General features: G+C 63.9%; 6 protein-coding genes across 7 annotated transcripts; 4 read left to right on the top strand and 2 right to left on the bottom strand.

Annotated features, from left to right (window-relative positions):
• The first annotated feature begins 487 nt into the window (after positions 1–487).
• Positions 488–9,941, top strand: TERF2 (telomeric repeat binding factor 2). Of its 2 annotated transcripts, none has more exons than XM_082319909.1 (10): positions 488–687; positions 1,002–1,097; positions 1,661–1,791; positions 2,099–2,185; positions 2,839–2,985; positions 3,413–3,828; positions 4,544–4,774; positions 7,061–7,146; positions 7,836–7,888; positions 8,908–9,941. In XM_082319909.1, the coding sequence occupies exons 1-10, from the start codon at positions 516–518 to the stop codon at positions 9,064–9,066; spliced, it is 1,578 nt and encodes a 525-aa protein (XP_082176035.1). In that variant the 5' UTR covers positions 488–515; the 3' UTR covers positions 9,067–9,941. The 2 variants fall into 2 exon arrangements, with proteins under 2 accessions (XP_082176035.1, XP_082176034.1); XM_082319908.1 differs by having other exon boundaries at positions 4,388–4,774.
• Positions 9,942–10,944: 1,003 nt separating this feature from the next.
• TMED6 (transmembrane p24 trafficking protein 6) lies at positions 10,945–13,224 on the top strand (the record flags this gene model as incomplete). The annotated part of the gene is made up of 4 exons (XM_082319421.1): positions 10,945–11,142; positions 12,297–12,423; positions 12,650–12,801; positions 13,000–13,224. The coding sequence occupies exons 1-4, from the start codon at positions 10,948–10,950 to the stop codon at positions 13,222–13,224; spliced, it is 699 nt and encodes a 232-aa protein (XP_082175547.1). The 5' UTR covers positions 10,945–10,947.
• Positions 13,225–13,776: 552 nt separating this feature from the next.
• NIP7 (nucleolar pre-rRNA processing protein NIP7) lies at positions 13,777–15,513 on the bottom strand. Its single transcript, XM_082319005.1, has 5 exons — positions 15,382–15,513; positions 15,217–15,303; positions 14,409–14,547; positions 14,200–14,340; positions 13,777–14,116 (listed from the first exon to the last, which is right to left on the bottom strand). The coding sequence occupies exons 1-5, from the start codon at positions 15,435–15,437 to the stop codon at positions 13,997–13,999; spliced, it is 543 nt and encodes a 180-aa protein (XP_082175131.1). The 5' UTR covers positions 15,438–15,513; the 3' UTR covers positions 13,777–13,996.
• A 5-nt stretch (positions 15,514–15,518) lies between these two features.
• COG8 (component of oligomeric golgi complex 8) lies at positions 15,519–18,449 on the top strand. Its single transcript, XM_082319002.1, has 5 exons — positions 15,519–15,859; positions 16,197–16,404; positions 16,481–17,299; positions 17,899–18,067; positions 18,238–18,449. Exons 1-5 carry the CDS (start codon positions 15,534–15,536, stop codon positions 18,441–18,443), a joined length of 1,728 nt encoding a protein of 575 aa, XP_082175128.1. The 5' UTR covers positions 15,519–15,533; the 3' UTR covers positions 18,444–18,449.
• Positions 18,450–18,594: 145 nt separating this feature from the next.
• Positions 18,595–20,319, top strand: PDF (peptide deformylase, mitochondrial). The gene is made up of 2 exons (XM_082319004.1): positions 18,595–19,152; positions 19,281–20,319. The coding sequence occupies exons 1-2, from the start codon at positions 18,612–18,614 to the stop codon at positions 19,436–19,438; spliced, it is 699 nt and encodes a 232-aa protein (XP_082175130.1). The 5' UTR covers positions 18,595–18,611; the 3' UTR covers positions 19,439–20,319.
• On the bottom strand, positions 20,025–23,567 carry VPS4A (vacuolar protein sorting 4 homolog A). Its single transcript, XM_082319003.1, has 10 exons — positions 23,462–23,567; positions 22,998–23,109; positions 22,780–22,927; positions 22,614–22,675; positions 22,232–22,351; positions 21,903–22,059; positions 21,435–21,583; positions 21,201–21,282; positions 20,754–21,114; positions 20,025–20,421 (listed from the first exon to the last, which is right to left on the bottom strand). Exons 1-10 carry the CDS (start codon positions 23,480–23,482, stop codon positions 20,320–20,322), a joined length of 1,314 nt encoding a protein of 437 aa, XP_082175129.1. The 5' UTR covers positions 23,483–23,567; the 3' UTR covers positions 20,025–20,319.
• Between the last annotated feature and the right edge of the window lie 64 nt (positions 23,568–23,631).

Raw genomic sequence — 23,631 nt, 5'->3', positions numbered from 1 at the left:
CAGCTGAAATAAGGTAACGGCGCTCCGGAAAGCACCCTTTCTGCCGGGAGAACGAAACCCGCGTGCGGAAGGCGTCCTCCTTCCGCCCCTTGCTCCGCGTTTACCTTTTCAGCAGGCGGGGAACGGCCTCGGAACTCGCGCGACCCCCGAGGAGGTCTCCCCACGCCTGCTGGGTGAGGCCTGCCCCTGCCTGTAACTGCCCCTGCCTGCAGCTGCCCCTGCCTGCAGCTGCCCCTGCCTGTAACTGCCCCTGCCTGCAGCTGCCCCTGCCTGCAGCTGCCCCTGCCCCTGCCTGCCGGCTCCGGCCCTGCGGCGCCGCGCCCGCCCGCCCGCCAGAGGGCGCCAGACCGTCCCGGCGCCGCCGCGGTGCACGCCGGGAGCTGTAGGCGCGGCGGGGCTGGCGCGGTGCACGCCGGGAGCTGTAGGCGCTCGCTGTGTAATAACGGCTACGGGGCGGGGCGACGGCTCGGCGCGATCGTCACTTCCGCCGCGGCGCCGCGTCAGTTCCCGGCGGGATGGTGGGGAAGCGGGTGCGGGCGGCCCGGCGGGAGGGGATGGCGGCGCGGGGCGGCGTCCCCGAGGAGACGGTGAACAACTGGGTCCTGCAGTTCTACTTCCACCAGGCCATGGCGGCCTACCGCTGCGGGAGGAACCGCGACTTCCGCCAGCTCCGCGACGTCATGCAGGGTGGGCCGGGCCCGGGCCCGGGGGGGCCGCGGCGGCGGTCGGGCTGAGAGGAGGAGGCGGGCTGGGCCTCAGGGGGAGCGGGCCGGGCCGTGAGGGAGAGCCGGGAGGGTGGGAGGGCGAGCGGGGCGGCGGTGGGGATGGAGCAGGAGCAGGCCGGGGCCGGGCCGTGAGGGAGAGCCGGCGGGGCGGGGGTGGGGATGGAGCAGGAGCAGGCCGGGGCCGGGCCGTGAGGGAGAGCCGGGAGGGCGAGCGGGGCGGCAGTGGGGATGGAGCAGGCCGGGCCGGGCCGGTGTAACCTCCCCCTTGTCCCACAGCACTGCTCGTGCGGCCCCTGGAGAAGGAGCCCGTGGTGGCCCAGATGCTGCGCATAATGCAATTCCTGTCGCAGATTGAGGAAGGCGAGAACCTCGGTGGGTCCCCCAACCCTTCCAGTAAGGCCCTGGGGAAACGCCCGTCTTGGCCGGCAGCCCGCTGCCCCAGCCGGAGCGTGCCCTGCTCTGTGGCGGTGCCCCTGCAGCTCCCAGGAGCTGTGTTCCTGCACAGAGCAAAGGTCTGGGCTGAAGCTGTTGAGCTGTGGGAGCTTTCCCCTGGGGGTGAGAGGCCAGAGAGCGTGTCTGTTCACGTCTGCGTCGCACTGCCGTAGGAAGTGCTCACTTCTGCTCACCTTAGCCAAGAGCAGGGTGCTTGAACCCAAGCTCCAGGGCTGTCCCGCTCTCCGAACAGACCCCTGGTGGCTTCTGAAGTGCTCCCCCGCATCGGTTATTTGTACTCAAGTGGTGCTTCTGTAGCTTTCCGTGCCTGGCAGTGGGGATCTCGCACAGGTTAGATGCTTGGCAGTCAGCCTGCTGTCCCCTCCCATCTTCATCCTCCATAGCTCTACAATTTGCAGTCACACTGAGGAAATCGAGTAACTAGCTCTCTGTAAGGCGTCACTCTGAACGCCTCGCAAACCAACGGCCGTGATTTCTTGTAGATTGCACCTTCGATAAAGAGTCGGAGCTCACCCCCCTTGAATCGGCGATCGGTGTCCTGGAGCTCATTCAGAGAGAATTCTCTGTGGCTGAGAAGACGATGGAAGCTGTTCAGAAAATGGTGAAGGAAGCTGTAAGACCTTTTTCTTTTTCAGTAAATACTTTGCTCATCTTTTGTCTTAGAAAGCTCGTGCGTAAATGACAGTGGGAATTGCCTCGCGTGTAGAATACCGTTGTTAGTACCGATTTGGCCGCAAACGCCTATCTTCAGCACATGTGCCGCTTCATCAGTTAACGTAGAAGTTGTTTCTCTGTGTAAGTTGGTGCTGCGCTGTTACCTGTGCCGTGCTTGATTACAATACGCGCTTTTCCAAAGCTGATCTAGAGGGTACGGTCAGTTCAGTGTCAGCAGAGAAACAGGTATTTGTTTTCTTCTGTAGGCTGTTATTGTCTGCATCAAAAACAGAGAGTTTGAGAAAGCTTCAAAAATTGTCAAGAGGCATATGGGGAAGGATCCCAGAAGCCAGGTGAGTCTGCGCCGGAGTGAAGGGTGGCTGCTTGAGGACTGTTTGATACGTCCTACGGGGTACTGGGGAGCAGGGATACTTGGGGGTGGTCTGATGGGTGTTATGGGGTGTTGGCAGGGGCCCGTGTTGCAGGCATAAAAGGTTTCCCGGAGAAGCATGCCTCGTGGGGAAACCTGAACAAGAAGAAAGGGTAAGGGTGATGAAATGGAAAGAAATGAAAGGTGGGCCCTCAGCGTTACGCGTTTCTGAAGCACGTCAATCGTCACTTTGGAGCTCCCTCTGTTACCCGTGTTCCCTCACGTATCTTCACGGGTCTTCCAGGCATCAGCCTTCATCCTTTGCCTCGAGGCAGACTCAAGCTCACGTGTAGGGCACAAGTTTGTAAGAAGGGCCGGTTCTGAAAGCCCAAAGAGTCCCCGTTCTTATTTCTGTGGGCGGTGTAGTCTCTTGGGCACTGGAAGGAAAAAGTCAGAGTTGCTGAAATAAGATGGCTGTCCCGTTCGTCCGGCCCTTTCCCAGCCTTACGCCAGCGTAAATTAGTTGCTCCTGGAGAATGTCAAATAGGAAAGGCCCGATCCTCGCGTAGATCCTCGCTCCTGCAGTTGTCGTTTATACCCTGGTACCTATTCAGAGCATTCTCACCTCTCCTCTAGAAAAAGAGGAACGAGTTCCTGACTGTCATCCGGGAGAAGAATTTCACTCATCCAATGGTCAAAAACTTCTCTTACAAGGACTTCCAGCAGAGCGTGTTTCAGTTCCTGAAGACCTATGTGGACGATTCGGAGCCGCTGCTGCTCACGGTACGTGTCTGCCCGGCTTCCCTGGCTTCCACCCTGCGCTCGCTTCTGCCCCAGCGCGAGGCAGCAGGAAAACAGCATGAGGTGCAGATTTGGGGCAAACTGATGCTTACTCTGCCACGAGGCAATGAAATAACCGTAATTTGGCTTCTGCGTACCTTCTGTCCCAGTAACGAGTTAGAGTTTAGGCACCTAATTAACAGTGGGTTAAATCCAAGATACTTTACATGCAGTCCATTCCTAAAAGGTTTGTACAGTTGAACACGTTTTTCAATCCATGTAACGAGTTTTAATTGATAGACACAAACTCTGTACATGGTGCCAATTGAACTGCAAGTAGCAGCGTATAATGCCTTTGGGAGGGGATGAAATCTTGTGGTAGTAGGAGGAATCGTCTTTATAATGGTTACGTGCTTTTTCTCTGTCCAAGATCATGAAAAAGACTTTGAATTCAGAACGTGCCAAAGAACCAAAATACTCATCGGTGACTCCTGAGTCTGCAAACGGGCCGAAGGACCAGACGGCGGCTCTGGAGCCCTCGGGAAGGGTGAAGGGCCCAGCAGGAGCTCCAGAGCCTGCAGAGACAGCGAAAGACCTGGAGGGAGCTCCCAGCCCTGCAGAAAGAGCAGATGACCCCGCAGCAGCTCCCGAGCCTATGGAAGGAGCTAGTGACTCTGCAGCAGCTCCCGAGCCTAGGGAAGGAGCTACTGACCCAGCAGCAACTCCTGAGCATATCACAGCAGCACTTGATATCTTGGAAGACGCTTCAGAGCCTATGGAAGTATCTAAAGAACCAGCAGCAGCGGCTCCGGAACTTCCAGGAGTGTCCTTCAGGGACTCGGAAAGGTGGGCAGAGGAATCTGGCCCTGCGTTGTGGATGAAGCGTGGCAGCAGTTCTCTTCCGAGGGGTAGTTTGCTCTGTCCAGGCAGCTCTTAACTTCCCTGAATGCCATCCCAGGCAGGTCTGCCCAAGCGAGCCCCAAAGGCTATTGGTGCAAGACTTCTGTCAAGTAAAAATGTTAAGGTGGTTTGGTTTGTTTGGTTTTTTTTTTTTTCCTGAAGATATGTAGTGCTTTAGTGAACGAGGGAGGGAGGGCAGCGGCTGCCGGAAGGTTTGCTCTCATGGAGCAGCATTTGGTATCCGTATGGTTCAGCCTTTAGTCGAGAGTAGCAGGGCGTCTGGTGGAGCGTGGGCCCGTTCTCTCGAGACCTGCTTCCCTGGTACACCGCACCGTTTAGAAGGAGGGCGGACCGAAGGGTTGGGAATGCCCTCTTCAACAGGTTTTTATTTGTGCTCTAAGGTTAATTGTCGAGGGACACACCGTAGGGGAAAAGCCTGATTTCAGTGAAGTGGAGCCAGCCTGGTGATATCTTTACAACCTGCTCAGTTCTGTTTATTTTGTAGGCAGCCCTCTGGAACTGTAACCACGTATGGGATTTCTGTTCTGAGAGAAGCTTTCAAGATCCTGTCGGACTCCCAGGATTCTGATGCGCTCTTCACCAAACTGGATGAAACAGACTTTTCTTTCCCCAAGCAACTGTCTCCTTCTGTATCCCACAGAACCAAGAGACGGAAAGAAGAGGAGAATCAAGATTCTGAGATCTCAGACCCTCCTAAAATATCCCATAAGGGCAAACGCTTGTTGACCATAAGCAAACTGGTCATGGAGCAAGACAGCCAGTGCGGCGAGTTGAGTGAGAGCCCAGACTCTTCCCAGGAGCCAGTTGTATCTTCTGCTTCCAGACCTGCTCAGAAATTGCATGACCAGCCTGTATCTACTAAGAGTGCCAAGTATGAAGCCCATCTCTTGTGGTATATTCTAATCTGCACCCAATCTTTTGACTTGCAGCTGACATCGGTAGCGTGAACAACAAAAACCTTTATCTTTAATTCAAGATGAGTATATTGGCCGTCCTTGTCCGCTAGCGTACGTGGAACTGGGCAAAGTAAATGCTCTGTTGTCCTTACACTTTACTGTTTGGCTAATGGAGAGGAGAAAATGATCCAGCTTCCACCGGCAGTGAGTCAGAGGTACTGCAGTTAGTGTTGGTAGGCGATTCCAGCGTGTGTATCGCAGGGAACGCGTGTTTCTCTGCGCTTCGGTTGGCGATGCTGAAGCTGGAAGGAGTTTGTAGGTGCCTCTTGTGGAACAGATTAAACTCTGCTTTTCCACCTCTTGAGAAATACAACGCTGACCTCGCTGAAGCTCTTTTTTCCTGAAGCCTGTGTTGGTTAAGAACCTCCTAGTTGTAGCTTTCTGACTGTTTCTTCAGTATGAGTTATCGCTTACCTTGCAGCTGAAACGACTGCAATAAGAGGTAGGGGTATGTTGGGGTTTTTTTCCTTCTTATAAGGATTTCCCACAGAAAATGGCAAAGTAGGCTTACCAGCAGAAGTCTAAAATTAACACTGGTTTTAAGAGTCTCGAGTATCTTCTGTAGGCCATAACAAGGGTGTAACAAAGCTTCCTGCTTAGATGTCTGAGTTGTTCTTCTTTGGCTTGGTGAAGTTGCGTAGCAGCCAGCCATAACGATGGTTTGAATCCCCAGGAATGAAACTGGGAGGATTGAGGAGAGCTTGATGTGTTTGAAAAGATAGCTAGAACACAATTTCCCTTAGTTCCTGGCTTAAGGATGTCAAGAACGCAAAGGTTTGGTTTTGAAGGGCGGGCAGTAAAGATCTGGGTGCTCTGTGCAGCTGGGCTGCTCTGGAGACGAGTTGTCTTTCTCTGACGCACAGGGGAGTGGCTGCAGGTAGAGGTGTGCTGCAGCGCAGCTAGCATCGGTGCAAACAGGGGTGAAATCTCTCCGACGCCTTGCTGGTGTGTCTTGCTCGGGGTTAAGCTAATTGTCGGGGATGACGCTGACAAGGGATTTCCACCCCCGTTGTCCACTTCCTCGAGTCACCCGGGAATTTTACTTAATAAAGCTCCTACTTTGGCAAGGACTTGCGCGTGGTGACACTTGGTCTTTCCTGCTTTTTTTCCAGTAGTACGGTGCAGCTGACGGTGCTGTCCCTAGGATGTGTCTGGAGTTTATTTTGAGGGTGCTGGGGAACGCTGCGGGGACAGGATGGTGTTTTGCGAACTCCTCCAGAGCAGAGTGCTGTGGCTGAGTGCAGCGGGAAGGGGCCGGCCGCGGTGACTCGGGTGCGCGGTGCCTTCCCATCCCGTGCCGGCTGCCTAAAGCGAGGGTTGTGCCGGATCAGGAAGGAGCCCGGAGCAGGGCTGCTGCCACCGGCTTGAGCAGTTCTCGACTTCCAGCCCTGCCACTGTGCACGTGGGTTTCCAGTTCACCTGGAAAGTGATTTATTGTCTGTGCTGCGGGAGTGGATGTCTTGGCTTGAAGCCTTTAAGTGCCAGGACTCTCTTGGTAGCAGTGGTGCTAATGACGTCTGTCCGGCAATCTGTGCATCTCCGCCGGTAGCTGGTTCTCAAACCTTTACGCGCAAGAAAGAGGCGCTCAACAGTGCAACTTCAAGTAAGAATAGAGAACAGTTATTTTCCTGTAATCCTAAATGGCTTCACTTATATTGGATGTGATAGTCAGGGCGAATCTTTTGAGGTTTTGGGTTGGTTTTGTTTGGGTTTTTAACAGACTCAATTTCATCTCACAAGTTTGTGCGTGAGGATTGGAAGCAGGTGACGGCATTGAGGCGGCCGCTCTCACGGAGCGGCCTCTGTAGCTCGGTTGACCTCAGTAGTGTTAGCAGTGAAGCAGTAAGAATTCGGTGCTTCTTGGGAAGACTGAAGAGTTGTGGCCTGAGCTGTTGGCAAGTCTGTGCCGTACAGGAAGGCCTGGGAAGTCCAGCAAACGCTGGCTACAAAAGACAACGCTCCGCTTGTATTTGGGTGTGTATTGCAGGCTGTACCTTCAGAGAGGGGCTCTGAGGATTCATCCCCCCTCAGAGGGGAGTGGAGGAGGCGGTGGCGTGTTTATACGTTGCTTTATGGGTGCATTTCTCCGCACTGCGCGCTGATCGCAGGCTTGCCTGCCGCGCTCCAGGTGTCCCTGCGCCTTCTCCCCCTAAAACATGCTCCCTAGCCAGTAGCCAAAGTGAATGCTTGCCTGCTTTCAGGTCCTTCCAAGGAAGGTGGAACAGCTCGTTTGGCGAAGAAGGAAAAGACAGCTGGAGCGAGGAGGATGAGCTCTTCTCAGATGCGGGTAAGAACAGAGCCCCTGGTGCAGCTGTTAAGTGATGATAATCCGGCCTTTGGGGCTCATTCGCGGGTGTCTTGCTACCTTCTGTGCGACTGAATTTTGCAACCAGAAATCCTAAAAGCCCAAGAAAATAGGTAGCTGTCCAACTCCGAGATACTTGTTCTTTGTACCTCTGACCCGAAATGCATGCCAAAAACTCCTGTTCAAGTTTCAGACTAAGCACGCTTAGCTTACAGGATGTAAATACTGGAAACACAGCTCTTTTCCCCCTTCCTGCTTTAGTGCCAAGGTGAAGTTCACCTCTTCAGCCCGATCAGTTTTCCAGTCCAGTTCCCTTTGCAGCCAGATACGCAGCTTAGCTGGTGAAAGGACTGGACAATGGATGTCTAATTCCAGCCTCAACGTACAGCGTAACCACGTGCCCCTGTTCTTGACGTATTGGCTAGTTTAAAACAAAACAGATCTTATTGGAAAGCTTTCACATAAAGCAATTGGGGCTTGAAACAGAAAGGCTGTGCATGCCATAGCTGCAGAAAAGGGAGGGATAAAGGAATTTGGTTTATTGTCTGTCGCGGGATGCTCTCGTTGTAGGCTGACCGCATAGTTCAGCGGTTAAGCCCACGGCAGTCTCCCGAGGAGGTCTGTACCTCCCGCGTTCTGGTGAAATGCAATCCTCTTGCCTTGTTTTTCAGCATCGTTTGGGACAGCCAGCCACAACACTACGGTCTTCGGTTCCAAGAAACAGGTAATGTGGAGCCCTTAAGTCCTTTCCCTAAGGCTTGAAATCAGAACATGTCTGTATAGAAGAGCAAACTGTCGGCCAATTTGCACCGTGTGGGTGAGGATTGCTGCTCAGACCGCTTCCTCAGCAGCCTGCTGCGAGCTGCAGCAGGGCGAGCTGCTGCTGCGCGTTAAATGAAGCACCGGAGGCTGGCTTGGAAAGCAATGCTTCCTGAGGCCGGTGCTCGCAACGTCCAGGCTTGATCCGAGGTGTGCAGGTCTTTGCGTTCACAGGGCTGGCCGGAGTTTCTCCGTTAAAACAGCCCGGTTTGGTAGTTGGCTAAAGCTGCGCGCCCCCCCAGCCGCCAGGCGCCGGGTACGCATGTGAAGTCCCCTTTCCTTGATGCGCGTGGCTCAGAGCTAGGTTTGCCGAGTTCCCCGCGCGCTGGAGAGGTTCAGCGCCGCGTTCGGGTGAGGGACGCGCGTACGGCAGCTGTTCCCTGGGCCCTCTCTCGCCCTTGCTTGTCGGAAGATCGCTGCTGGCTCTCGTGCTGCTGTGCACCGCGTAGCACTTTGGTCCTGGTAACTGCTTTCCTCAATTATTTCCTATTTTGCCTCCAGTACAAAAATTGAAGGGACCTGCAGACCTGGACTTGCAGATTATTTTTTTTAAACGCTCCACTTGCATGCTGTTAGGCAGGGCGTAGGCAGCGAGTGCTTTGTATCTCTGACGCTTGCTGTTACATCAGAGCGTCATTCCTCTTTTACGTGGTCGGTATTGTGCTTTGGGAAGCAGAACCGCTCCTGAGCTTGTGCTGGAGCTCAGCACTTCTCTCATTTGTAACAGTTACGAGAGCCCGTCTACAGGTGATTGAGCGTTGTGTGTGCTGTGGGCAGGACGTCTCTGCCTGTCCTCCGTGCTGCTAGCACAGATGATAAAGGGAAGCTAGCACGCTAGGAAGGAGAAACAGCGCGGTTCTCTGCCAAATGCAACCCCTCCCTGAAACTGCACTCACAGAGCGCTGCTCACCTGCTCTTTTGCAGAAATGGACAATACAGGAGAGCGAGTGGATCAAAGAGGGCGTGAAGAAGTTTGGAGAAGGGAGATGGAAGGCCATTTGCCAGAAATACCCCTTCCAGAACCGCACGGCAGTGATGATCAAGGATCGCTGGCGGACCATGAAAAAGCTGGGAATCCTCTAAAGTTGGGAGCCACGAGACCTTCAGTGCCAAAACCTTCTTATTTTTCTTTTGAAAGACAGACTGGAGCAATAGTAGCGGGGAGGCTGCTGTGCTCGTCCCTGCTGCCTGTTGGGGCCGGCGTGGTGAGCCCCCGGCTCGTGGTACCCGAGACTGCCGCAGCAGACGGAAACCACGTCTGACGAGAACCGAGGAGCCTCGTGTCTCGAGTCGTAGCTGCGAGGTTTAGGTCTTCTGCAGTCGGCAGAAGCTGCGCTGCCTGATTGCGCGTGCTTGGAAACGACCTGGATTGGGACTTCCTTTTCCACCTGACAGCTGCAGCCTTTGTAGGATGAATCGCAACCTGCTGGGCTGCTGAAATGACAGTTTTCTCTGCTCGGATGCTGTCAAGGGCAGGATAATCCCGTCAGTGGCTATTTTTATGTGTTTTAATTGTCTAAACTATGGATCGCTTGTTTCATCTGTTTGCACTCCATCCCCTGTGGGAGAGAGGCAGCACATAGTCCCAGAGCTTCTGGGGAGAAGAGGTTTAAGCAAGGTGATCTGCTTTGATTCCCCCCCCCCATTTCTTTTCTGGTTTGCACACGCGTAGTCTGCGAGTGGGAGTTTTTCCCCCTCAGCTTTGAGGCTTTAAAAACATTATTTGTTTTGGTACTTAAATGTTGGTTGTGCCCATGTTAAAAGTTCCAGTGCTTGCTGATTTTGGTCATGTCTTACTGCCACTTCTCCTTCCTGCTAAGATGCTCCTCCTGCCCGCGATCCCTGCAAGCGTATGAGCTCCGAGGGCGCTGCGCGTTTCCTGCCTTCAGGTGCCAAAGCTGGAGTCCGTGTCCGAGAGGTCTTCTGTAAAATAAAGTTCCTTTCTTGTTGGACATCAAGAGTTGTAATGAGCCTGAACTTGTACCTCATGGGTGGAAATGCGGCAGTTTGGGGCGCTGCCTGCTCGCTGCCCCACCCCGGGGCCGTGGGGCTCCCCGTCCGCCTCCGGAGCCGGCTGGGGCTGCGGGTGTTGCATCAGCAGCTGCTTGGGGTGCAGCAGTGATGCCCTGGGGGTCCGAGGTGCTGCTGCATCCGCGCAGGCACGAAGCAGAAGCTTCTGGGCTGGATTTCTGTTGAAATCAAGGGCGGGGGGTGGGTGGGGGCATTTCCACCTCTCTTGGCCATGTTCCCGCAGAGCCAGGGCTGGGGAGAAGTCTGTTTGGAAACACCTGCTTCCCCTCCGGCCTTCAGCAGCAGCTGCTGGAAGGAGCTGCCCGCCTCACCTGGCTGCGGCTGTGCCTTTCCCTCCCCTTCTGCGTGTCGGAGCAGCCCTGGGTAGACAGGAGCACCCCGTTCTGGGGCGGAGAGGCTTGATGTGAGCCGCAAGCTGGACCCGTAATCGCCAGCGTCAGGCAGCGCCCGTTGGTCGTGCCCAGTTGGGAAGAGAGGTGTTCGCTGCGCGGGGCTGAGCCCGTTCTCCTTCCCTTCTCTGGGCTGGGCTCTTGCCCCAGGCTGCGCCGGGAGGGTGTCACAGCCCAAGGCTTTACTCTAGGAACCTGGAAATTTATTGGAGTAAAACGTTTTTCCTACTCAATTTGCTTGGTCAGAAGGCCCGGCCTGGCAGAGCGCTGGGAGCGGGGCTGGCTGGGGACCGGGGTGCTGCTTCACAGCAGCCTCGGCCTCTGCAGGAGGGTTCAGCTGGGCGAGCTCTAATGTGGGTGAGCTGCACCGGCTCCCGCTCTACCCCGAGATCACCTTGAGGAGCGGAGCCCGTGCTGCGCTCCTGACCCCAGCCCCGGCGCTGCCGAGTGCCGCCGCGGAGCGGTTAATGATTACCCCTGCCACCTCGGGTCCCCGCTCCTGCCCTGCTCCGGCGGGAGGGAGCGCCGGAGGCTGGGAAGCAGGATGCTGCTGCTGGTGCTCCTGGCGCTGCTGGGCCCCGCCGGCTGCCCCAGGACCGAGCCCCTGAGCGAGTCCGGCCAGGAGCCCCTCTTCCGCGGGGCGGATCGCTACGATTTCGCCGTCGTCATCCCCGCCGGCACCGTGGAGTGCTTCTGGCAGTTCGCGCACCAGAGCGGCAACTTCTTCTTCAGCTACGAGGCGAGTGTTGCGGGACGCGTCCCGGGAAGCTGTCGGCGCGGTGTGGCTGCCGATGGGGCTGGGGAATGGCCGTGCTGGATCGGTCCTGCCCGGCGGCTCCGCAGCCGGTGCCGGCTGCCTCCTCCGAGGGTGCTGCAGGTCCTGCAGCCGGCAGTTCTCTGTCGCCTTGGTCCTGCGACCAGGCTTACGGGGGGACGGAGACCCCGTGGGATGAAGACCACGTGTGGGATGAAGACCACGTGCCGGCTGAACTCCAGACCCACCGCCCCTGGGGCGGAGGTGGTTTGCCTTGCGAGGGAAAGGCCCTCAGCCGAGACAGGGAATGGTTGCAGTCACTTGGATGCTTCATCTCAGGGACCGTGCTTTTTTAGGCAATTTCCACCATCAATCCCATTTATTTTTTGTAAATACCTGTTTAAAACCATAAAGCGGTGCTGCGAGCCCCGGCCATGGTGCCGGAGCACCCAGAGCTCGCTCGCGGGGAGCTGCAGGGCGTCCCGGCACGGCGGGGAGCTCTGCCCTTCGCTGGGCCAGCTGGAGGCCGTTGCGCGGCCCTCGGCTCTCTGAGCCACGGCTGGAAGGCGCGCCGAAGGTCTCGGGCACAGCCCTATCTGCTTCTCCCCGTGCTCCGTCCCCTTCCCGCAGGGAAAACTGTGGCCCTTTTATCTCCTGTTTACACTGGGTTGAGGGAGAGCCCGGGCACGGCCGTGCCTGGTGCTGGCGGCTTCCCCCCGGCTCTGCGCTCGGCAGAGCAGCCCCATGGGAGCATGGCACGGCCCTGGGGCTCGGCCCAGCTCCATCTCCCAATGCTCCCGCGGCCGGCAGCGCCCAATCCAGGCGGCAGGGAGCCGGGCTGGGCACACGGGGTGGGAGACGCGGGGTCTGCGCAGCACCGTGAGCAGGCGTTGGGAACCGTGGGGTTCATTACCCAAGGCTGTGGGGTTTTACCTTTACGTGTAGCTGGCAGCTCGCTGGAGGCTGTTCCGGGCCTCAGCTCACAGTGACGAAGGGGGCAGCTCCCCACAGACCCAAACCGACCCCCAGTAGAGGCGCGGGGTCCCTGCCCTGCACTCGAGGGCTGCCGTGGGCTCCCATCGGTCTCCTGGGTGCAGAGTCAGGCCCACGAACGCCCCTCGGGTGTTTCCTGCCTCCAGGTCCAGCGGGCGACGGGGATCGCCAACAGCAGGACCATCCTGGCCACGGCGAGCGACCCCAGCGGCTTCCAGCTCGGCGCTTCCCAGCACGTGCGAGGACAGATCAACTTCCTCACCAAGGAGACAGGTCCCTGCCGCCCCGGTCCCTGCCTGGCCCAGCTGCAGGCAGGCAGGCAGGCAGACAGGAGCAGCAGCTCCGAGCCTGCCCGGACGCCCAGCGCTTCCCAGAGCCTTGATGGGTCAGATCAGGCCTCCCTCCCTAACGGGGAGGACGAGGGTCGAGCGCTGGGGCCGGGTCTGCCTGGCAGCGGCTCTTCTACTCAAGGAACAACGATCCCCGTTTCTCTCTGCAGGTTTTTACGAGCTGTGCCTGGACAACCAGCAAAACCACTTCGGCTTCATGCAGGTGTATCTCAACTTTGGTGTCTATTACGAAGGCTTCGATGCGGAAAACAAGCAGCCAGGAGAGCAGAAAGAGCTGAACGACACCCTGGGGGCCATTGAGGTGAGCGTCAAGGCGACTACAGGGTGCCCCGACGCGGCGGGGACGGGCACGTCCCCCCAAAGGAACCGAGAAGGGGATTTGCCGTTGGCTGAGCTGCGGCTTAAGTCAACGCTGAGCCCAGCGGGCAGCTCTGGGAGCGGCTCTGCCTGCCCCAGGCTCTGCCGCAGCCCCGCTGCCGAGCGCCTGCCTTTCCCGCAGGTCAGCATCCGCAAGCTGCAGCTCAACATCTTCCACATGTGGCGGTTCTACAACTTCGCCCGGATGCGGAAAGGGGCCGACTCCTTCCTCCTGGAGTCCAACTACAACTACGTCAACTGGTGGTCGATGGCTCAGAGCTGCGTCATCGTCCTCTCCGGGGTCCTGCAGCTCTATTTCTTGAAGCGCCTTTTCAACGTGCAAACCTCCAGCAGGCAGAAGTGCTAGCAGCGCCCGGAACCGCGGGCAGGACCGCTGCCCGCAGCGCTCGGTAACCGAGCCGCCACTCTGCCCCTTCGCAGAGCAGGAGGGAAGGCCGGATCCTGCCTAGGGGAGAGGGAAGGAGAGTTCCCCCCGCTCCTGCCTCTGGCTATAGCCCTGCCTCGGCTGAAATCACCCCGATAGAAGAAAAAGCTTCGTGTGCCGGGTTGGTTTGTTACATCCCTGCCCATCGTTACTGTGTCCCAACACGCCTTTTCTGCCAGAAACCCAATAAACGAACCCCCGGCACACGCTCTGGGGAGGGATCGCAGCCGCCTGCCTGCCCTCTGTCCTCTGCAAGCCCAGCTGAAGCAAGTCCTGCCTCGCGGTCCTGCCCCATCCCTGCCCTCCCGCCCCGCCAGCCCAGCCCCCGACCACGAGCCTCCCCCCAGCCTCGTCTGCCAAGCCCGATGCAGTGCTTCTCCCCTCTGGAGTCGCACCCCTGTGCGTCGTGCTGCCCCAGGCAGGCAGAGACCCGCAGCAACCCCCCCGAGGCTCCGCAGTAGGCAACAGGCACTGTGGGAGAAGGAATGGGCTTTATGTGACAGCAGGGACAGGGCCGACGGGGGGGGGAGCCGCTCCTCGTGCTGGCAGCAGCCCCCCGGGGGTGCGGGGCCACGCGCTGGCGGCTCCCGGCCCCTCCGCCCCGCTCGGGGTGGGCTCCCCGCGGCTCCGCGCGCTGCTGCTGCACCGAGGGTGCAGGCCGAAGTCCGTTCTGCCCAGAAACGCTCGAGGTCCCTTAGGTCAGCGTGTCCTCGCTCCGCACGTACTCCCCGACGTCGGCCTGGTGGAACACGACGATGGCCATGGGGTCCACCTTCCGGCACTCCTGGGTGGACTTGGCAGCCACCCCAAAGCCCTGCGGGGGGACGAAGGAAAGGTGAGAAAGCTTTCCCCACGCCCCAGCCCTGGAAAACGCGGGGGCTGCGCCGGGGGGCTCACCAGCGGGACGTCGGCCATGGAGTACACCACCACGCCCTGGTACTGCGCCGTGTTCTCGGTGATGCGGCCCAGGCCCGACTTCAGGACGTGGTTGCCGTAGAGGAAGGACTGCTCCGAGCCGGGCTTCACCCACACCTTGTACTGCAAGAGAGAGGCAGGGCGGTGAGGGGCCGGGGGGCCCGGCGGGGCGCGGGGGGGGCCGCTCCCACCTTGGCGTAGGGCGCGAGGAACTCCAGGGCCGTCACGCTCAGCCGGAACTTCTGCGTCTTGGTGAACTTCCCGAAGCAGGTGCCCAGCGACACCAGGCTGTCCCGGGGGACGCTGGCCGCCACCTTCAGCAGCTTCTCGCTGCGGGGGGGACAGGACACAGAGCTGGAGCGGCTCCCGGGGCAGCGGCCCCCGGTACGCCCCGCCCGGGCCCGGTACGTCCCGCTCTGTCCCCGGTACGCCCCGCCCGATCCCCGGTACGCCCCGCTCTGTCCCCGGTACGCCCCGCCCGGGCCCCTGGTACGCCCCGCTCGATCCCCGGTACGCCCCACCCGGTCCCCGGTACGCCCCACCCGGTCCCCGGTACGCCCCACCCGGTCCCCGGTACGCCCCGCCCGGGCCCCTGGTACGCCCTGCTCGATCCCCGGTACGACCCGCTCTGTCCCCGGTACGCCCCACCCGATCCCCGGTACGACCCGCTCTGTCCCCGGTACGCCCCGCCCGATCCCCGGTACGACCCGCTCTGTCCCCGGTACGACCCGCTCTGTCCCCGGTACGACCCGCCCGGGCCCCGGTACGACCCGCTCTGCCCCCGGTACGTCCCGCCCGGGCCCCCGGTACGTCCCGCTCTGTCCCCGGTACGGCCCGCCCGGGCCCCGGTACGTCCCGCTCTGTCCCCGGTACGGCCCGCCCGGGCCCCGGTACGCCCCGCTCTGTCCCCGGTACAATCCGCCCGATCCCCGGTACGCCCCGCCCGGCCCCCGGTACGACCCGCCCGGGCCCCGGTACGGCCCGCCCGGCCCCGCTCACCTCAGGTAGTAGACGCGGTCGCGGTGCAGGCGGAAGCAGTAGGTGCCATCGGGCCGGTCCACCAGCAGCTGGATGTTCTCACCGATGCTGCGGGGACAGAGCCCGTGAGCCCGGTCCCCGGCTCCTCCCGCTGCCCAGCCCTCCCCGGTGCCCCCGGGCCCTCACTATCTCCCCAGCTTCTCGAAGACCGCCCGCGTCTCCGCCTCCGTCAGCGGCCGCATCGCTCCGCGCCGCACACGCGGGGACGCGGCGGAACCGGAACCGGCGGAACCGGAAGCTGCGGGACCGGAAGCGGAGCGGGCGGCCAGAGCGGCGCGATGGCGGCGGTGGCGGCGGAGGAGGCCCGGCTGCTGGCCTGGCTGCGCGGCCCGGCGGCGGCGGGGGGGCCCGGCGGCCCCGAGCTCTCCGCCTACGTGGCCGAGCTGGCGGCGCTGGGGCTGGCGGAGCTGGGCCGGGAGCCGGGGCGCTTGGCGGCGGAGCGGGCGCGGGTCGGGGCGGAGACGCGCCGCCTGGCCTTCGAGCACTACCGGGCCTTCATCCGCTCCGCCGAGTGCACCGGCCGCGCCGGCCGCGGCTTCGGCGGCATCGAGAGCCGCCTCGGCAGCCTGCTGGAGCGCCTGCCCGCCCTCCAGGACGCCTGCCGGTGCGGGGCCGGGGCGGGGGCGGCGGGGGCGGGCCCCGCTGAGCGCTCGGGTGGGAGCGGGCGGGGGTGGAAACCGGGGAGGGAGAAAGGGCTGGGGCTGGGGTGAGGCTGGGACAGGGTCCGGGGGGGCAGGGGCAGCCCCGGGGGAGTCCGGGGAGGGCTGGGGGCGGCCAGAGGGGTCCTGGGGCTGGGCCCAGCGAGGATCGGGGCCGGCTGGGACTGGGGGTGGAGGCAGCGCTGGGAGGGGGCCGGCGTGGACGGGAGGGGCCCAGGGTCCACCCGCTGCAGGGGGAACCCCAACGCTGATCCCGGCACTGATCCCGTCCCGATCCCGCAGGAACTTCATGCGGGACGCCGAGGAGATCGCCTGCAGCCGGCGCATGAACAGCCTGACGCTGAACCGGCACACGGAGATCCTGGAGATCCTGGAGATCCCGCAGCTCATGGACACCTGCGTCCGCAACGGCTATTACGAGGAGGCGCTGGAGCTCGCTGCCTACGTGCGCCGGCTGGAGAGGAAGCACAGCAGCATCCCCGTGATCCAGGTAGGCCCCGCTCTGCCCCTGCCCCGCGGCTGCTCCGCGCCCAGCCCCCGCAGCTGAGGCCTCTCTCCCGCCCCAGGGCATCGTGGATGAGGTGCGCCAGTCCGCCCAGCTGATGCTGAACCAGCTCATCCAGCAGCTCCGCACCAACATCCAACTGCCGGCCTGCCTGCGGGTCATCGGCTACCTGCGGCGCATGGACGTCTTCACGGAGGCCGAGCTGCGCATCAAGTTCCTGCAAGCACGGGATGCCTGGCTGCGCTCCATCCAGGCCTCCATTCCCGACGACGACCCCTACTTCCACATCACCAAGACCATCGAGGCCTGCCGCGTCCACCTCTTCGACATCGTCACCCAGTATCGCGCCATCTTCTCTGACGAGGAGCCGCTCCTGCCCCCCGAGGGGCAGGCCCTCAACGAGGGGGCCATCTTCCACGGCTGGGTGCTGCAGAAGGTGTCCGAGTTCCTGCGGACGCTGGAGCGTGATCTCCAGCGCGGGGTCGGCGGCCGCCTGGACTCGCTGCTGGGGCAGTGCATGTACTTCGGCCTCTCCTTCAGCAGGGTGGGGGCCGATTTCCGCGGGCAGCTGGCCCCCCTCTTCCAGCGCGTGGCTGCCGCCGCTTTCGGGAAGGCGGTGGAGGAGGCAGTGGAGAAGTTTCGGGAGGAGATGAATTCCTACACGCTCATCTCCACCCCGGCCGTCCTGGGGGGCAGCGCGGGGGTGCCGGTGCCTGCGGCGCAGCCGGGGACGCTGCAGCCACCCATGGTGCTGCTGGACTTCCCGCCCCTCGCCTGCTTCCTCAACGGCCTCCTCGTCGCCTTCAACGACCTGCGGCTCTGCTGCCCCATCGCCCTGGCCCAGGACGTCACCACCTGCCTGGAGGAGGCGCTCGGCGAGGTGAGGCACCCGGGGAACGGAGCTGTGCCTTGTCCCGGGAGAACACGGGGATGGGCTCACCCTGCCCCGAGTGTTCATAGGAGGGAATCATGTGGGTTGGAAAAGACCTTTAAGATCATTGAGTCCAACTGTTAACCCAGCACTGCCAAGGCCACCACTAAACCATGTCCCTCAGCACGACATCTCCCCGGCTTTTAAATCCCCCCAGGGATGGGGACTCAGCCCCTGCCCTGGGCAGCCTGGGCCAGGCCCTGACAGCCCTTTGGGGGAAGAAGTTTTTCCCAATACCCAACCCAACCCTGCCCTGGCGCAGCTTGAGGCCGTTCCCTCTCGTCCCATCGCTTGTTCCTGGGGAGCAGAGACCGACCCCCCCGGCTCCAGCCTCCTTTCAGGCCGTTGCAGAGAGCGATGAGGGCTCCCCTCAGCCTCCTCTTCTCCAGGCTGAGCCCCCCCAGCCCCCCAGCCGCCCCTCCCCAGCCTTGTGCTCCAGCCCCTGCCCCAGCCTCGCTGCCCTGCTCTGGCCACGCTCCAGCCCCTCCGCGTCCTTCTTGTAGCAACTTAACAACTCTGTGAGGAATTAACTCTTCCTTTCACCCTAGGTGACCAAAACCATCCTGGCCTTTCACCGTGCGGAGGAGGCTGCTTTCAGCGGGCGAGAGCAGGAGCTTTTCGCCCAGTTCTGCACGGCCTTTTTGGAAGATCTGCTGCCCTACCTGAACCGCTGCCTCCAGGTCCTCTTTCCTCCGGCACAGATCGCGCAGGCGCTGGGTGAGACCCCGGGGGCTTCTGTCTTTGGGGGGGGGGGGGAGCCACGGGTGGGGGCAGAGCCGCTACCGCGGCTCTGCCCCCACCCGTGGCTCCCCCCCCGCCCCCGGGAGATATCGGGGTCCCGTCTCGCTGTTGTCACCTCACCCGAGCCCCCTCTCCCTCTCCGGCAGGCATCCCCCCCACCCAACTACAGCGTTTCGGCCGCCTGGGCCGTATCGACGTGGTCGCCCTCAGGGAGCCGCTGGCTTTTCTCCTGCCGACGCCGGAGGAGAGCAGCACCCCGTGCCCGGAGGGGGACGCCGACCCCCTTCCCGGGGAGCAGGGGAACACCCCGGGGGGGGCTCCGCTGCCGGATAGCCCCGCGGTCACCGGGTAGCTGGGTCACCCCTGTCTCTTTGGGAGCGAAGCGGCCCGCTGCCTGCACCCCTGCCCGCGGCTCCTGCCTGCGCCGGGCGCTGCGCGGTCTTCCCCGCCGCCAGGGGTCGCTCTGCCGCCCCGTGGTGCCCCGCGGCTGGAGGCGGGCTGCGCGCGCAGGCCGGCCGAGATGGCGGCGGCGCTGGCGGCGGGGCGGCGGCTGGCGGCGAGGGCCCGGCCGGGGCCCCCGGGCCGCGGCTGCGGGGAGGCGGCGGGCTGGGGCGAACGGGAACGCTCCTACTGGCGGGCGTTGCGGCGGCGGGTGCTGGGCCCGCCCTCGCCGCCTTTCGCCGCCCCCTGCCAGGTGGGGACCCCGGTGCTGCGCGCCGCCGCCGCCGCCGTGGCCCCGGAGCGGTTGGGCGGCCCCGAGCTGAGGGAACTGGCGGCGGCGTTGGCGGCCGGGCTCCGGCGAGGCCCCTGCCTGGGGCTGAGCGCCCCGCAGCTGGGCGTCCCGCTGCGCGTCTTCGCCGCCGAGCTGCCCGCCGCCCGCTGCCGCCGGTACCCGCCGGGCCTGCGCCGCGCCCACCGCATCGAGCCCTTCCCGCTCCGCCTGCTCGTCAACCCCGCGCTCCGCGTCCTCGACGCCCGCCTGGTCACCGCACCCGAGGGCTGCGCCAGCCTCAAGGGCTTCTCCGCCTACGTCCCGCGCCACTGGGCCGTCCACGTCTCCGGTACGGACCCCACCGACCCCGGGTGGGACACGGCCCCGGCCTCCCGCCCTCGCACGGGTCCCCCCTTACCCCTCCGTGACCGCCGGGCCCCCTCCCCCGGCTCCCACCGCCGCTCTCCCGGGCAGCAGGCGTGGACGAGCACGGGGAACCGGTGAGCTGGGAGGCGACGGGCTGGGCCGCCCGCATCGTCCAGCACGAGATGGATCACCTGGACGGGATCCTCTACATCGACCGCATGGACACCCGCACCTTCACCAACGTCGGCTGGATGGAGCTCCTGGACTGACGCCCGCTGCCTCGGCTCTCTGGAGCGGAGCCGTGGTGAAGCCCCGGGCGTGCACGGTGCTGGGCGCCCGTCCTCGCCCTGGCGAAAGAAGCGGCACGGAGCCACGGCGCCGGGGGCTCCCATTCAGCTTTATTGCAGGCAATACACTCTGTGAGGACTCAGCGCGGCTCCTGGCCCTTCCTCTCCGCCTTCCCCTGCCCGGCTGCGCCCCGGGCAGGCCGGGGGTTGTAGCCGGGGCCCGGGGCTGAGCCCAGCGCGGGGCTCCAGGATGGGGCGGGGGGACACGGGGTGCTGGCCGTGGGCCTGGGGGGGGGGTCACTGGCTGGCAGGAGCCCTCAGGGCTCGTCCCCAGGCTGGGGGTTGCTCCGAGCACCGCGTGCTCTGGGGGGGGCAAAGCCCCGAGCAGCCCCGCGCCTCCCTGCCGCAGGCACAAATCCCTGTCTGGGATGGCTGGAGTGCGGGGAGCCCCACACCCCACTCGGGGGCAGGCAGAGCTGGAGGCCTCGGCCCCGGGGCAGTGGGGTACGGGGGGCAGGGGGCCCGGCTGGGCCCCCCGGTGCGGTCAGAGCCTCAGGGAGGGGCTGGGTGCCGGCTGAAGCTTTTGGATTGTTTTTATTTTCGTATAAACAAGACAGAACCCAAAGCAGCATTAATTTAAAAAATAAAAAAGAGCAGGAAGAAGAGTGGGGCACGGCCGAGGGGGGGCACCCGGCTGCCTAGGCCATGCTGGGGCCCCCCCGGTAGTGTCAGACCCCCGGGGCCGTGCTCCCCGCGCCCCGCCGGGTGCTGCAGTGCGGTGGGGGATTAGTGAGCGGAAGATGAACCTGTTTGGCACAGCGGGGGCCCTGCCGCCCCGGCCCCACGCCCCCCACCCCCTCCCCTTAACCTTCTTGTCCAAAATCCTCCGTGAATTTCTTCACCTTCAGGAGGTCGTCGGCGTTCACGGTGGGGCGGGTGGTGGCCAGCGAGCGCAGCATGTCCGACTGCAACAGCGGGAGCGGGGGGCTGGGACCCGGCGCTGGGCGGGGACCCCGCCACGGCCGTGCCAGCGGGCGCCTCAGCCCATCCCCGTGGGCTCTGGGCTGCTGCCACAGGCCGGGCGCTGCACCCCAGCGAGGCCGGGGGCCTTCGCCCCGCAGCGGTGCTGGCTGGGAGCCGCCCGGAGGAGCCCACCCAGACCCTGCCCCAGCAGCCAGCCCCGCCCTGGGCGCTCAGCGCCACAGCCCTGCCCTGCGCTGGGAGCGGGGAACCGGCAGGGCCGGGGCGGCAGCATTGCTGCCGGGCGGAGCCGGGCGCTGGCGGCGGCCGCACTCACCATGCAGACGATGGGCTCCATCAGCTTGTCGCTGGGCACCTCCATCCAGGTCATCTCGGTGGCGCCCGGGTCGCCGGGCGAGCACGGCGTCAGGAGGTCGTCCACGAAGGCGCCGGGGGTGGTGCGGGAGGGACCCCGGACTTTCTTGAAGTGTGTGGCCGACTGCACCTTGCGGACGGGCTGCATCAGGGCGTCCCGCACGATGATGCTGATGTCGGCCCCCGAGTAGCCATCTGTTTTCCGGGCCAGCTCCTGGATGTTGGCGTCCGTCAGGCAGTGCGGGGTGTTGCCCAGGTGCAGCCTGAACATCTGGGCGCGGGCCGCCTCCTCGGGCAGCGGGATGTAGATGCGCTTTTCGAACCTGCGGGCAGTGCAGGGGGGTGAGCCCCACGCTGCCAGACCCCGCCGGGGTACGGGAGCGAGGTGGGGGAGCTGTGCCCTGCTCACCTTCTCCTGATGGCCGAGTCCAGCACCCAGGGGATGTTGGTGGCACCCAGCACCAGGATCCCGTCGCTGCTGTTCCCCACGCCTGCCCGGGGACGCAGGAGGTTACAGCTCAGAGCAACCCCCAAGGGAACTGCGGGACGCAGGCATCCGGCAGCTCCCCCCTTCCTGCTCCCCCCCTCTCCCTGGGCCCCCCGTCCCCGCGCCGGCTCGTCCCGCTGGGGCAGCCCCGCGCACCCTGCATCTGCACCAGGAACTCCGTCTTGATGCGCCGGGCCGCCTCGCTCTCGTTCTCGTTGCGGGAGCCGCACAGCGAGTCCACCTCGTCGATGAAGATGATGGAGGGCTTGTGCTGCCTCGCCAGCTCAAAGAGGTTCTTCACCAGCCTGGGCACAAAGGCAGGGGACGGGGTCCCCACTCAGGGACCCTCGGCAGCACCGACGCCACCCAGAGCCCACGCCAGCCCCGGGGCGAGGAGCCACCGGCTCCTCCTGCCGCCCCGGCAACCCTGTGCTGGCAGCGAGGAGCCATCCCCGGGCTGCAGAGCCTCAGGAGGGCCCCTGCTCCCCCCCGGAACCCGTTATCTGCGTTAACGGGGTTCACCGATGCCGCCGGCTCCCCTGCCCCGGCCAGAGCTCCGGCACTGCCAGCCCGGCTGGCGGGGAGCCACCCTGCAGCAGCCGCGCATCCCTGCTGCCAGCTTACTTCTCACTCTCTCCCAGCCACTTTGACATCAGGTCCGAGGAGGACACGGAGAAGAAAGTGGAGTTGTTGGCCTCGGTGGCCACGGCCTTGGCCAAGTAGGACTTGCCGGTGCCGGGGGGCCCGAAGAGCAGGATCCCTCGCCAGGGCGTGCGCTTCCCTGCGACAAAGGCCAGCGTCACGGCTCCCCCTTCCCTGCGCAGGCCGCATCCGCGTGGGCCCGCAGGGACACGCGTCCCCGCTCCTCGGGGTCACCTCCCTGCCCCAGCTGCTGCCCCACGGCGCCTTCTCCGTGGGCGAGCGGCAACCGTGGCCACTGCCGCAATGCTCACCGGTGAACAAGTGCGGGAACTTGATGGGCAGGATCACGGCTTCCTTCAGGGCTTCCTTGGCTCCCTCCAGGCCAGCCACGTCACTCCACCGGACGTTGGGCTTCTCCATCATGATGGCACCTGCGAGGGGTCCCACGGAGACTGGCACCGCGCTCCCGACGTCTGCCGAGAGCCGGGGGAGCCAGAGCCCCCCTCCCTCCCCGTGCCAAACCCCCCACCCGCACCAGCCCCACCGCCCCTCGGCACAGAGCACGGCTTGGGGGGCTCCCCTGGGCTGCAATCCCCCAGCCCGCCCCCCTCCCCGCAGCCGCCCCTCGCGCCGGCCGCTGGGGAATCCCTCTGCTGAGCCCCTGGCAGCCAGCGCGACCCTGCAGCCCCTCACCCATCAGCTGCTCCTGCAGCTTCTTCTTCTCGGGGTTCTCGCCCTCGCTGTCACTGTCGCTCCTGGGGAGAAGGGACGCGGGTCAGGAGAGGGACCGGCCCCGCTGCGGCGGCAGGGTCCTGCCCGCTCCGCCCCGGGCAGGGGGGGCCCTGGCAGCCCCACGCACCCCTTGTTGTCATTCTGGGACTCCTTCACCGGCTTCTTCCCCTGCTTGTCCTTGCTGCGCAGGTACTCCTTCAGCTTCTCCGCCCGGTCCAGGTACTGCACGCACTTGGCTCGGATGCTCTCCTTCGCCTTGTCGCTGTGAGCCTCATCTGCAGAGACCCCCCCCCAGCATCAGCCGCGGCCCCTCCGGAGCCCCCCGAGCCCCCGGCCCCGGCTCACATTTGATGGCGTGGAGGAAGTACTCCACGGCGTGCTGGTACAGCCGCAGCGCCTCCTCGTAGTTCTTGGCCTTGTCCTCCTCGGTGGCTTTGGTGACCAGGTCGATGGCTTTCTGGCGGGGGAGGGCGCAGGGCCGTCAGCCGGGGAGCGGCACCGGGGCGGGACGAGGCCCTTCCCCAGCCCCGAGGGGGCCGGGCCGGGCCTGCTCCCCCCCCCGCGGGCAGCCAGCGGGGCCCCTGCCGCAGCGCCCGGCGGCACCGGGCCCCCCCCCTTCCTCCCCACCCGCCCCGCCGGGGCCCGGCACCGGGGCAGGCGGAGGCCGCTCCCCGGCCGGCACCGCAGCGGCGCCGGGCGAGGCCTCCCCGGCGCGGCCTGGCAGCGGGGCGGCGGGAGGCCCCGCCGGGGCCCGGCCCGGGCGAGGCGCAGGCCGAGCCCCGGCCCCCGCAGCCCCCGGCCCGCCGCACCTGCAGGATGGACGTTGTCATCTCATCGCCCGGGGTCGCCGCTCCTGGCGCGGCCCGGCCCGGCGGCGGCGGCGGCGGCGGCGGCGGGGCCCGCGGGACCGCCCGCGACTGCGGCGCTGCGCGCTGGCGCCCCCTGCCGGCGCCCGCCGGCACCGCCCCCCGCGGGGCGG

This window comes from Platalea leucorodia (assembly GCF_965183815.1).
Source record: "Platalea leucorodia genome assembly, chromosome: 8".
NCBI classification, from domain to species: Eukaryota; Metazoa; Chordata; class Aves; order Pelecaniformes; family Threskiornithidae; genus Platalea; species Platalea leucorodia.
The sequence above is the reverse complement of the archived record's forward strand: the minus strand, read 5'-3'. Positions and strand labels throughout refer to the sequence as shown.